The 14,200-nt window shown below is 42.7% G+C and overlaps 1 protein-coding gene across 1 annotated transcript; it reads left to right on the top strand.

Moving 5' to 3' along the window:
* Nucleotides 1–6,751: 6,751 nt before the first annotated feature.
* Nucleotides 6,752–12,957, top strand: lzts3b (leucine zipper, putative tumor suppressor family member 3b; the record flags this gene model as incomplete). Its single annotated transcript, XM_080044007.1, has 8 exons — nucleotides 6,752–6,949; nucleotides 7,476–7,728; nucleotides 7,819–7,946; nucleotides 8,372–8,536; nucleotides 9,265–9,393; nucleotides 9,911–10,102; nucleotides 10,992–11,222; nucleotides 11,863–12,957. The coding sequence occupies 8 exons, from the start codon at nucleotides 6,752–6,754 to the stop codon at nucleotides 12,955–12,957; spliced, it is 2,391 nt and encodes a 796-aa protein (XP_079900133.1).
* Between the last annotated feature and the right edge of the window lie 1,243 nt (nucleotides 12,958–14,200).

Raw genomic sequence — 14,200 nt, 5'->3', positions numbered from 1 at the left:
TTTCACACAACACACACACACACACACACACACACACACACACACACACACACACACACACACACACACAGACACACACACACACACACACACCACACACACTTTGCATGGGGGGGACCAGTGTGATCCCAAAACACGAGTGGACTACCAGGTTTGGTGTTGTGTTCATAAAATATTGGAAGTAAAAGGCTGAAACAAAAATAATTTCCAGATAAAGAATTATACTCATTTATAAAAAATGTAAAATGTAAAAGTTGGGTAAAATATATTTGTCCATTTACAGTAATTAAGTACTAGTTTCAGCAACGGACACAACAAAGCATACAATTCCCAGAGAAAACTGAAATAAATGGCAAAATCAACAGTTTTACTGTAATTATTTGGAATTGGCTTAATCATAGACCTAGGTTGTTTAAAAACTAAACAAGATAAGGGAGCAACACAAATACTCAAAATAAGATGATTAAACACACAATATAATAGCAATTCAGCATAAGCGGAAAATGGGTTTCACATGTAATCCCATGGGTTTCACAGAAATACATTGGCTATTTTCCTACCTGTGTGTGTGTGTGTGTGTGTGTGTGTGTGTGTGTGTGTGTGTGTGTGTGTGTGTGTGTGTGTGTGTGTGTGTGTGTGTGTGTGTGTGTGTGTGTGTGTGTGTGTGTGTGTGTGTGTGTTCTATGGAGAACACATCGACGTGTGACCCTGAGTGGAAATCATTGTCCAGAAGCAGCATTATCAGTTTGACCCTAGGCTCCTGCCAAAGCATGGATTTAAGACTCACCAGCAATGTTGATAAGGACCACAATTGGTACACATAAATGGACACATTGACATTTTAGAATCAAATACATACTGGAAAGAAACCACCTGTATATTTGGTTCTAAAATGACATTAAGTAAATAAACACGTCCCAACAAGCACACAGGAGCATTTAGTGATGTTGTAAAGTGTATTTTTTGACCTGCAACCCTTGACCAGTGTTTGAGATAAGCTAACCTGGATAAGCAACCTTCTGTCGCCCCTTCTTGAGCCGGAGAGTGAGGCAAAATGCTGAAACGAAAGTATACTATTAACTATTCCTTTAACCTCTCTTTCCTGGCCTAAAGACGAACTTCAAGACATGTGACGTTACCCATGGCCTTAAGGCAGTATTGGTAAGCAATGAACATATATAACAGTAAGATTAGCAAATTACCAATTCTTCAAAAATTACTTTCGGGAAAAGAAGAAAATAGTGACAACAACAAAGATAACCTTTGAATAATTTCTCAGCACATGCCTAAAGCACCAAAGATAAAAATGACTCAAGATGTGTGTCACAAAAGACTGACCCCCTGCAACATGCCCTACATGGTCTGTTTTTAGGAGATACAACCAAAATTGTAGCACCCCATAGTGGCCAAAGGGTGCCAGATAATCCCTGAAAATCGGAGAGATGAAGCCAGTGTATTTCTTCACCATCACTGCAGTATTGCAGCTATAAAAGTCCCAGTACAGTCTGCCAGAAAACAGACACCATTGCCCCCTCATGGACAGTCAGGCAAAAGTCACAGAAAAATTAAAGATCTTTGGAAAATTGCCAATATAAAAGATAACATTAGCATCAAAACTAATCTGTGGATTTGGACAACTATTCTATAGAACACATTTGTTTGTGCAGCCATCAGGTTCAGGGTACTACCGGTTCTCTATTTTAACATTTGCATTACAAACCTATTGTTCCAGTATTTCTTACTCACAGTCACAACAGTTAGTGACATCTCACTGCAAGAAGAGCACAAATGTCCTAATAACATTAACAATGCATATACCTGTTCCAGACCAGGCACTGGTGCATTGTGCATGCTTTTTAGATGCGTCGGGACACTTAATTCACGCTGAGAAATGTTATTGTGTTTCAACTGCCAATTTTCAACATACACAACACTTTCATGTTTAATCATTTCATACAACTCAAAGTATTCTCTAGCCATTTATCTAAATACATTATTGTTCCTCCCATTAATGGTGTGCCTTTGAACCATTAATTATTTCCCTCAGTTACACAAATAACCCTGTATGTGTATGTATCTAGGATTCCATTCAACAAAAGGAAAGCATTCAAGAACTTGGTGCCTTAGATGTCCTCTGCCGTTTCTCTCCCACCCTGCAGGGGGCAAACTAGTGCACATTTTTTTTCTCACCACGAGAAATGGGAGCAAAATAAATAGTGGGCTCCAATAACTGCAGAGGAAGAGATCATAGGAGAGGATATAATTTTCATCAATATTCTAAAAGAAAAAATAAATACATATTAAATGCAAATGCTGATATTGAACTGTGAGAAGGTGTAAGAGGAAAGCAAGTGAAGTTTAGATTTGTGCCAAATATTTGGAAGATAGTTTGTGTAGTTTGGGTGGTTTAGCATTTAAAAAATATTACGATGAGGCTGAAAAAAGTTCAGATGTGCCAACCAAAAAGACAATTTCGATAACATATCAACTGTAACAACATTGTCCGGTGATAGATGGCTTGTTGCATTGTCTCCAAATGGCAAAAAAGGAGAAGAGGACTGATTGTTCTTATTTGAGTAATTTATGTTCTGTATACAGTTTCTGTTTAAACTGGGTGAAACTCTTGATTTATGGGAGGCCCGAACTAAGTAGCCAAGAAAAACTCAAACAGATACATAAAAGGTCAAATGGAGCATTGACAAAGCACAGCAATAGGCTATATAACATGCTAAACTTAAAGCTGTAGGCCTTCTATTTAAGATGTTCAATTCAATTAAAATAAAATAAAAATTACTGGAATTTTGTCCACAATAACCATTCCATCTAAATTTGACTTAGACTAAGCCTAAACTATACCAAAACAGGCTTTGGATTAGCCTACTATTCAGCTTATCATTTTGACATGGCAGAGCAGTCAATAAAGACAGCAAAAATGCATGTTACATTCAACAACAAAAAGAACGTATGTTGATGTAGCCTATCTAGAATTCCAGCTTCCATTCAACGTCTCATCCACCTCCATCCATCCATCCATCCATGGGACTGTATATGACTCTATAGGCTTTTCCCGAGGGAGAGCGCTGGATGGATGCCAAAAGGGGGCGTTTGTCTCATGTAGCCGGAGGGGCGGGGCCAGAGGTGGGTGTGTGTCTCTCAGCTGATGCGCGTATCAACCGACCGACTCCATCATCAGCATCCGACGGTGACAGCGGTCGAAGACGGCATCCCTAATATTACCGAGCCGCGGTTCCATTGCAGAATAATAGGGAGCACGAGTGACCAGGACTGACGTTGCCGTCTTGTGACAATATTGTTTATTGGGGCTGCCATCTTGCAAAACCACCGAGCTGCGAAATAGTGGATAGCCTTTGATGATGGACCGCCAGGATGCTACAATCGGTAAATCAAAGCTACTGTCGTCAATGTCAATGACGCTGTACATTTTGAGGTAGATGTGTTGTATTTTTTTATTTGGCGAGGGGTCGTGCGTTTGTCTCCTGTCACAGGCCTTGCGAGTAATTGTTTGGGAGCGCAGTCGATTCAGGGCTTGATGCGGATGCTGCTAAAGCCGCCCTTGCCGCCCAGGGATGCAGAGAAAAAGGGAGAGAGAGGGGGGGGGGAGTCGTGAGGGGAGGGGATTGAGGCAGAGCAGCACATAGATAGGCAGTGCATTTTACTACTACTACTATTCACCCAAGTGGAAGTAAACCTGTAGTAGGCTTAATGGGCTGAGAAGGGGAGGTGCACTGGCATGATTGCATGTCTATCTATCTATCTATCTATCTATCTATCTATCTATCTATCTATCTATCTATCTATCTATCTATCTATCTATCTATCTATCTAGGCTATCGAGGCTATCTATTTATCTCAACCAGGGTAATATGCAGTTTGATGTTAGTGATGCTAATGTGAGCACAACTGTGGGCAAGCTCTTCAATACATAATGGTGTAATTCAGTAGTTGATAGCTACAGATTGTAGCCGTATGAACATAATTGCATATATACAAACACATTCTTTTTATTCCCCCACTAACATATGTGTAAGCTCCACTGAGGTGCCAGTTTATAAGGTTCATCTTTCTAAAAGTAATGCAGTCTAATCCAACTGATGCGGCCTACTGCAATATACAGTAGGCTGTATATACAGTATACATAATGTTTAGTTATCGATTCTACTGTAGGGTCATTTTGGAGGCTTCAGTTTGCAGTGATGTTACATTATGTTCCGATTTCTCAGTGTTTTGGGATGGTTTTGCCTTCACTAAGCATGACACTGTGAATTGTTAACAGAAAACTAATGTAAAGGGAAATGCAACAAAGTACCCAGGCCGGACTCATGATGATTTTGCAGTTATATATGATCAACTTACTAAACCTGTAGACGACCAGGATGCAGGTTGTAAGGTTCTAGACTTATTCACTCTAATCTCTCTGATATAAATGGGACACTTTACAAATACTAGAAAACACCACTCAGTACAATGCAATACACTATACATCAGCTTCTGAATATCCAGTACATTCAGTTTCAGTTGTTATGGTACGACAAGCTAAAAATAATTCAGTCAGATAAAACAGTTGCAATAAATCTGTTGTTGAAACTGTTATAGAGAGGTGTTTGATTCAACTATATGGTCGTTTTGAAGGCTGCCGATTCCATTGTCTTTAATTATTCCATTATTCTGAGGGTGGTCTAATGTTTTGGTCACCACATTTACATCAAAACGGCCAAACTAGATATTAGAGACACCTTTCTGTGTAAGCATTTAGAAAAACCATTGAGCCTCCAATACTTGCAACCCATTTTGCTCAGAGCTCTAGAAACAAAGCAGTAAACCTAAACTGCTAGTTAGCTCGTTGTTATTTGGTTAAACACCAATTTGCTCAAGAAGATGCTTCATCTAACACAATTTCAACTAAAAGTTTAGTAAATGGTAAAAGTTATGTGTTCGATTTTGATAAATAACATTAGATAAAATGTGAGGACCATTATGCATTAATTTTTTTACTGCGTTTTATTGGTTCGTATTACCAAAAAAAAAGGACAATTATTCAAATTACAACAAATCAACTGACACATAGACAACCTTTGGCTTTAGCAGTTGCCGGCTTTTCCCTGTTGGTGATCCACCCTTGAGTATAAACCAGTACAAATCAACAGCACCACTAATACATCCTCCATAATACTGATTTATGGGAGTTGCATCAGATTGCATTAATTTGAGCTATGCATACTTAATAAACTGACAACTAAGTGATTACACCGACCGTGGTCACATTAACAGGATAACTTAACACTGCAGCCTCATGCAAACTAATACAACAGCCCTGCAATTAATCATTATTTTGAGAAGTTATCAATGTTAAGATGCTGATACCAAGACTGTCTTAGACAGGAACTGAAAACGCTCTATAGAAATTGCAAGGGCTTAGTTTGTGGTAGATTTCTGTTTGAAATATATTTCAGTTATTTTGCAAAGTTCTACACCACTTATGATTACAGCTTAAAAAGGTTCCATTGAATTAACCCTTATGTTCTCTTTGGGTTCGTGGAGACCCCAGACCCCATAAAGAGCTCTAAAAACCTACTGAATGCTCTTTTATCAACTGTATTTTTTTTTACTTTTCCTAATATTATGAGCAAATCTTATAGAGCTCATATTTTATATGCTGTATATCTGCAATTAGTGTTGACAGTACTTGTGATCCTAAATAAGTCTATTTGGATTTCTGGCCAAAGTGGCCCGACAGGCAGTGCTAACTCCCTAAGGTGCAATTGATGCCAAATGTTGATTAGTACAGTCTATCTTTCTACGCATAATTCAAAACATATCAGTCTTTTTCACTTTTATTATGGTGGGAGAACCACGCTACCCCTGTTTGTAGGTTGGAATCTATTCTGCATTAACTATCATTGTATACCTACTCATAATGCACACAATACTGTATAACACCTTTCGTTTTTCTGTGTTCCTCTAGTGTGTGTGCCCCCACTACCTGCATTAGGTTGTGATGACCCACACTACTTCCAAATGTTTCTGTGACCCTCCCCCATCCTGACTCCTAACCTCTAACCCCTGACCTTTGACCCCCACTATGGGCAGTGTTGGCAGTGGGGTGGCAGGAGAGCAGGAGTTTGCCATGAAGTCAGTGGGTACGAGGACCACCCTGCCCCGGGCCCCTCCTCTCTCTCGCCGTTGCCCTGCCGACCGCAGCTGCAGCGTAGAGCGGGTTCCCCGCCCCCCGGCGACTATTTCAGACGGGACGGCTTCTAGCGATGAACGAGGGAGTGTTAGTGTCGCCACTGGGACCTGTACTGGGACTGACCGGCCCACCGAAACAGCCTCCTCCACCAACACTGAATGTACCATGACCGCCCCATCCAACAACAACCAGTTGGAGTGTGGCAATGGTGCGGGCAGGCGGGAGAGGGAGTGGGAGAGGGAGAGAGAGAGGCAGCGTGAGAGGGGCAGAGACAGGGACCGGGACCGAGACTGGGACAGAGAACGGTTAGAGAGGGAGCGAGAGAGGGAGAGGAACCGAGAGAGGGAGCGGGAACGAGTGGAGAGGGAGAGGCTGGAGAGGGAAAGGGAACGGGAGAGGGAGAGAGCTAGAGAGAGGGAGAGAGAGAGAATTGAGAGGGAGAAGATAGAGAGGGAGAGGGAGCGAGAGAGGGAGAGGGAAAGGGAGCGGGAGAGAGAGAGGCTGGAGAACGAAAGGCTGGAAAGACAAGAGAGGGAGAGGGAAATGCAGGCCACAGGTTTGGACGTTTGCGGGAACATTGTGGGCCGAGGAGCGAATGAGAAGAGCAGCGTTGGCATGACCCAGCACCAGCACAGAGAGATGACTTCCGCCAGAGCTGACATGGAGAACAATCCAGGCGCCCATAACCCTCCCAACCACAACCCGCCCAAGATCATGGCAGTGTCGGGAAAACTGGAGCAGGTACTTCAGAAAGATTTGGGACAGCGGTTCTCAAGCTGGGGGGTCAGCACCCTCAAAGTTGGGTGTAAATGAACCAAAGGGGGTCACAAGATAATTGGGAAATAGTAAAAACTAAATCCTGCCACACCAAATTCTGTTTTTTTTCTCGCTTTTGTCTCATCTTAGCTTTTTCTGCGTGGCAAAATCTTAGTTTAGTTTTACCTTTGACCTCCCTTTCTAGCGCAACTCAAATGTAAGTGGTATTTGAGAAAAATTAACCGTTTCACTTTATTGTGTGTAAGAGAGCCCACAGAATTTCCCCCTAAGCTATGTGCTATATAAATAAAACTGATTTGATTGGATTTGCCTCAGACAATAAACCAAACGCATCTCATGCAGTCCCAAATATATACCATAACACACATATAACGCATGTCGCGGTTCTGAATTTTATCATTGACAATCTTACTACTGTGTACCTTTTTCTCTTTTTTCTTATTTCTCTAACTGTCTAACCTTGCATTCCTTTCGTCCTTCTCCGTCACAGGCGATGCAGAGCAACTCGGGCCTTGTTCGTCCCTCTGCCTTCAAGCCGGTGGTTCCCAAGAGCTTCCACTCCATGCAGAACCTGGTGGGCCAGGCAGGAGGGGCTGGGAGCGAGGGCAAGACTGAGGCAAGGAGTGAAGGATTCAGTGAGAGCAGAGGAGGCAGGAGAGGCAGGGATGGAGCAGCAGGGGAATCAGGAGAGGTCCCAGAGGCCTTGCTCCTGGACCAGGACAGCCCAGTGAGGGTCAGCAGAAGTGAGGGCGGGGGAAATGGTACTGAAGTGGTTCAGGGAGGGATGTCTGACTCAGGGAGGAACTCTCTGACCAGCCTGCCCACCTACACAGGCTCGGGGTCCGGTTGTGGGCCCCCAGCCGTCCTGGGGCCTCTCAGTGCTTCCACCAGCCACATCAACAGATTGGGCATGGCTGGGGCAGCAGCAGGCCTGGACAAGTTGGAGAGGCCTGGCTATCAGGTGAGGCCGTCACACATACTCACTTACTCTGGCGCTTTAAAGGGGGAGTCACTTTTCGTAAAAAAGAGTGAATATCACCTCACTATCCGCTACCTGTACGTACTGTGTTTGAGTTGAAAAGAAAATCCAGTGTTAATACACAGCCTAAGCCCTGTAAACTGGCATGTTTCTAGCTACAGTGGGCCACCTTTGTTTACATAACCTTTGTTCATGTACCAGTTTACAGAGCCTAGGCTGTGTATGACCACCATCTTATTGTGCAGCGCACACATAGTACGGACAGGTAGCGGATTGCGGGGAGATATTCACTGATTTTGAAAGAAAGTGATTTTGACAACAAGCATTCTCTGGAATGGCAATCTCCACCTTTAATGCACTTAGCTGTTACCATATTTAATGTGTCGTTATGTGGTTCTTTTCTCCAGAATGGGCTCAGTGCCTCAGACAGTGGCCGGTCCTCTGGAAAGAGCTCCTCGTCCTATCAGAGGCTGAGCCACCTGAGTGACGCCCCTGCACCTCTACGCCCCTCCCCCTCCTCTGATGACGTCATCCAAGACCTCGAGGACCGCTTGTGGGAGAAAGAGCAAGAGGTCAGAGGCCAAACTCTTATTTGCAGTTATTTTACACTTAGTGGACACAAAAGCAGCATTTAATAGGCCACCAACACTACAACCATTTATCTAGGGTGAAGTCATGAAGACATTTTTCATTTTCCCATAGGTGTTCAGACCTCTGTTTACCAAATGTCTATTGACACGCCCAATACAGTGGATATGAATTGAATTGAATTTGTGTTCCTTAAAACATTGTAGAGTTACATTCAACAGCTCCATCTCCATACAGAAACAGTCATATCATTTGTCTTTGGAGGATCCCTAGAGCTCACTGCCAATCATTTTTCAATGTATATTGCCAAGAGCCACAAAAATGCTACTCATCTTCACTATATTGGGGCTTTGCAGAATACACATGTTCTTCGGTTTAAAAATAAATAAGTATATTCTTCTGTGAATTTTGAAAGGTGTGGCATTAAGTTCCAGTCTTACATTGGATGACTTATTAAAGGGACAGTTATAAAAACAGACTGATTATTCAGTTCTATTACTGTCAGGACATTTCCTGACTGGCACCCCACATACAATCTTTTTTGGCCAGATATGACTAGGTGTTAAGTGAGATTTTTTTTATCTCTTTTTTTATTTTTTATATATATAATTTTGATGTAATGACCGTCTAACTTCTCCAATCTGTGTTGTCCAGCCTTGGATGATGAATGCATTCTAGTCAACCTGTAAATATGTATTTATTTTTCTATCAGGTGCAGCATATGCGCAGAAACCTGGACCAAAGTGAGGCAGCGATCATTCAGGTGTTTGAAGAGAAGCAACGTGTTTGGGAGCGTCAGATGGACGAGCTGAGACAGAACTATGCCTCGCGCCTGCAGCAGGTGACCTCACTCTTTAGTCCAAATCAAACCTGTTAGAGTGATTGGAGAATGAAGCTTGTAAACGGTTAGATTTCGTTATTATAATCCAGTTTAAATTGAAAGCTGAAAAACTTCAAGAATCAGGGTGTCCTTTCTGAAGAAACAGTGCCGATGAAGACGTAAAGGGGCCTTTTCTGATGTTGTGCTTGAGGAACAATCAAAACTGGTTTAAAAGGCATTTCACTTTTCTTGTCATATTTCTTTACATGTACAGTATATACTCTTGGTATTGTATGGCAGGTGAAATATGTCAAAGGTTTTGAATGGTTAATGTTGGGACTCAAGATGCAGGTAAACGCAGAAGCATGAGACAGGCATTTAGACCAAATCTGTCTCTGATACACAACACCTGGTTGGTTATTGACTCTCTTGGATTCAAGCACAAGATGTTATTGCAGGATCTTGACATATAATGTAATGTATGTGCCATGTATAGATCTTATAAACTTCAATTCTATATGTGAACTTTGATCTGCAGGTTACTCGTCGTGCTCACCGCTCCCAGACTGCCCTGCAGGCCCAGATAACCCGTCTGTCCCAGGACAAGAGGAGGCTGCAGGAGGAGATGGCAGCTCTGTTGGCACAGAGAGAGGATCTGGAGAGAAAGTGTCTGGATTACAGGAAGGAGCAGGCTGACATCTTGCCTCGCCTGGAGGAGACCAAGTGGGAGGTGAGATATGAGTATATGAGTTGGTGCGCTTGACTAGTTCAGTAAAGTGTTATCAGGGTTACATCATGGTAGACTGAGCAGTGGAGCGCTGATTACAAAGGTGTGTCTGAAGAAGCCTATCTGTATGTGTGTGTGTGTGTGCGTGCGTGTACAAACACCAACTTGTAGGCATTGTGGCATGGAGTATTTACCGCAGCTCCTTAAGGCGAGACACGGCAGGCAAAAACACTGTTTCTTTCAAGCTCTGGTCCATTTTGAGATTGGCTATTTGGCTTCCATAACATGTCTGCTTTCATACAAATATAAATAAGAGGTCCAAAACATTCATGAAAGTGATTATTTGACTAAACCCTGTCTGTTTGCGTTTGCGTCTGGTTGCATATTTCGACTATACAACCATCTTCAACGGCCTTTTTTTTTCTCGATACTATGAATCAAAATTCTCAACTTCTAAAGCACTTACCTCACTAGACTTTCATTTTCATTCTTAGCACTATTGAGAAGGATTTGTTCATATGCTGTTAAAAGACATTTTGTTCTTAGAAACATGAGGGGCATTTTTAAGATCTGTTTGCAGTATTTTTTTTATATAAAAAAATTAAGAAATGCTGTTTCCAAAATCAGTTCCATAAAAATTGTGGACACTTATATGTTGAAAAAATGAAAGACAGATTTTAGCGCAAATGTACGCACAATTTCTTACAAATTTGCATATTTATTCAAACTTTTCTGAAAAACATGGAATATAAATAATGAATATTTTAATGTAAGTAATCAACTGGCAAAGTTTCATGATTATATACAGTATATATAAGTTAAACATTTTACCCCGTGCCTTAAATACTGAAAGAAATACTGTAGCACTCATTCCTTCTTCTACACGGTGCAGGTGTGTCAGAAGGCCGGAGAGATCTCCCTGCTGAAGCAGCAGCTGAGGGAGAGTCAGGCTGAAGTGACCCAGAGAGCTGGAGAGATGGTGGCCCTGAGAGGCCAACTCAAGGAGCTCAATGCCCAGCTGAGGGAGCGCGAGGAGGCCATGCTGGGCCTGAAGGACTCCTACAGCTCCAAGAGTCTGGAGCTGGAAAAGTGTGAGGGAGATCTCAGGAGGACTCTGTCTGAGGTAGGTTTTCAATCATACTTTAATTAAAGGTCTGAAGAGTCGAGACAAAGAAATACTGTAGGTACTTCCATACAGAGAGCTAAAAGTTTGGTTGAGATATCAAAGTAGATCAATTTGTCTGCATGACTATTTGAGAGTCAGTCATATAATAATTTATTTGGTTCTGGACAACATATATTTATTTATATGTTTTAGTTTTTTTCGAGGTCAGTTAGCCAAATTGAATTCTATTTTTTTTTTATATAGAATTATTATATAAAAATACAGATTGGAAAATCTGATCTATGTCATCAGGATAGAGAATTGTATATTGATATGTAGGTAATGAACAAGACATCATAAGCATCTCATACATGAATAATATTTATATATGCTGTTTATTCATTCCAAAATATGAAGCAAGTCTAAAATAGATACATTTTACTTTCTTGTTAAGTACAATTTAAAATGTGTGTATTTACCACAAACTCTTATCCAGGACAAATTACAATACATGCCTGGAAATCCAAACCTGTCGCTGGCAAATCAAATTTGCTGCGGCTATGTCGTTCTAGATATGGGTCTGGATTTCCAGGCTAGTCAAATACTACATTTAGGACGAAATTATATTTTCCTATGATGTATATTTTCCTTTCTACAGGTGTCCATGCTAAGAGAGAAACTGGGCGTATTTGAGGCAGAGGTGCTTAGTTTAAAGCGGGCTCTGAATGAAGTGAGCAGAGGAGCAGAAGTTGTCGTAAGCCCTAACTTAGCTGCTGCAGGGCTGTTGCCACCCTGGGGAGTTGTCCACTGCCCACGTAACCCCTCGGAGCCCTCGCCCAACTCCCTCACCCCGACGTCTGACAGTCTGTTGAGTCTTCAGAGCGATGAAGCCAAAGCCCAAAGGCAGGAAGCTCAGAGACAGCTGCGCGAAGAAGCTCAATGGCGCGACGCGCAGCAACGGCAAGATGTCCACATGCAGCAGGACATCCGAATGCGTCCGGAGGCTCAGCTGCGCCAGGAAGCCCATCTTCGTCAGGAGGTTCATCTCCGCCATGAGGCCCAACTACGCCAAGAAGCACAGATGCGTCAAGAGGTGCAGCTCCGTCAGGAGGCCCAGCTGCGCCAGGAGGCCCATCTCCGTCAGGAGGCCCAGCTCTGCCATGAGGCTCAAATGCGTCAAGAGGCCCAGCTACGCCATGATGCCCAACTCTGCCAGGACGTGCAACTGCGTCAGGAAGCCCACCAGCCACAGCGAGGCCAGGAGGGTCACTGGGATGAGGCAGGGGAGCTGCGCAGGCAACTGGAGCAGCTGCAGGCCGCATTGCGCCTGGAGCGGCAGCAGCGGGAACGGCAGGCCCTCAACTTCGACCAGGAGCGACACACCTGGCAGGACGAGAAGGAGCGGGTTTTGAAATACCAGGCGCAGCTGCAGCTCAGCTATGTGGAAACGCTGCAGAAGAACCAAGCATTGGAAAAACGAATGAGCCAGTTGGGAGCCAAACCAAACACAACATCCACCACCACCACTATCACCACTACCACCACCACCTCCCCCACTTCTTCCAATTCTCCCCCTCCGCCCCCAGCCCTCTCCCCTCTGTCTCCCCAGCCTCCAGCCTCTCTCCCTAGCCCCATCGCCCTCACCATCTCCCCGCCTTGTGAAGACCAGAAGGGCCCTCCATCTCTCCACCAGCTTGCCCCTCCCTGGGCAGGACCCTCGCGCCTGGAAAGGATAGAGTCCACTGAGATATAGAGGCAGCTCCATAAAACATATTGTTTAACACACTCACAGCGACAAGGCCTCTCGTGTAAGACCACCTCAGCATACTGTTGAAAACACATTCAGTCTACAATAGAATAAATTAGTATAGTCTGACATACTTTTCAAAGCAACTATAGACACTAAACAGCAACACATGCCGATTGCTAAATCCAACATCATCAGCAACAAGCAGATCATTTGAACAGGAAGTTGAACTACATTCTATTCATTAATGATTTTTCAATCTCCTATTCTTTAACTCTGTAGTTGCACACATCCGACATAATCAGCGTTTATGAAAAGCGTGCCACACTGATGGATGGCATCATCAAGGTTTTAAACGGCAATGTTTAGATTACAGCACTATAAGAAAAGGACCAAGACAATCAGGGGATATTGTCTGAAATTATCAACAGGAACATTATGCTGTATTTATTCATTGTAAGTCTGTGTCACTGGTAATGTAAAAGTAGAGTTAGTGGTCAGAGTGTGTGACGTTAGCTTGCATTATTGGCCAGAGAGCGCCTTACTCCCTTCTTTCCAGCATGTGTAAAAGAATGACCAATGCTGGTTTATCATTATCATATGGATTATCATTTTCGGTGCTTTAATTACAATATAGGCAAACCAGTAACATGACATTGTTTCACTTGACTGGTCTATTTTAATTTAAATCCCAGCATATATTGACTGATTCAGTTTTCAAGTTATTTCATGCACAGGGTCAAGCATGCATGAGCCAACACATCATTGAGACCAACAGAGTTTATATTTTCTACAAATTGAATTAAATATCTTTAGCAGATAATCAACCCCCAACTGGAAATAAAAATATGTTTAAAGACGCGGGAGAACCTGGCTCGCATTTCACTGCAGCTCGTACACTGACTAAAAATGTACACTAGAGGTCATTAAAGAGCTTTTGACAGCAACGCCCAACTCAACTCTCCTCTCATTGAACTGCAAGGAGAATATGAACGGAAGCACACAATTTGAATTTAATTATTATGACGATTGTGTCATACACTCCGCGCGTTTGCAGCCAAGAAATCTGAGAAATCAGTCAGTATTCCCAAAGTTTAAAAAAAACATTTATAGAATGTATGATATACTAGAAAAAGAAATACCTATAATAGTTATAGATTGTAAATGTGTGTGTGTGTGTGTGTGTGTGTGTGTGTGTGTGTGTGTGTGTGTGTGTGTGTGTGTGTGTGTGTGTGTGTGTGTGTGTGTG

Source organism: Ammodytes marinus (genome assembly GCF_949987685.1).
Source record: "Ammodytes marinus genome assembly, chromosome: 2".
In the NCBI taxonomy this organism is placed as follows: domain Eukaryota; kingdom Metazoa; phylum Chordata; class Actinopteri; order Uranoscopiformes; family Ammodytidae; genus Ammodytes; species Ammodytes marinus.
Note: the sequence above shows the minus strand (reverse complement) of the source record. Positions and strands in the feature narration are given on the sequence as shown.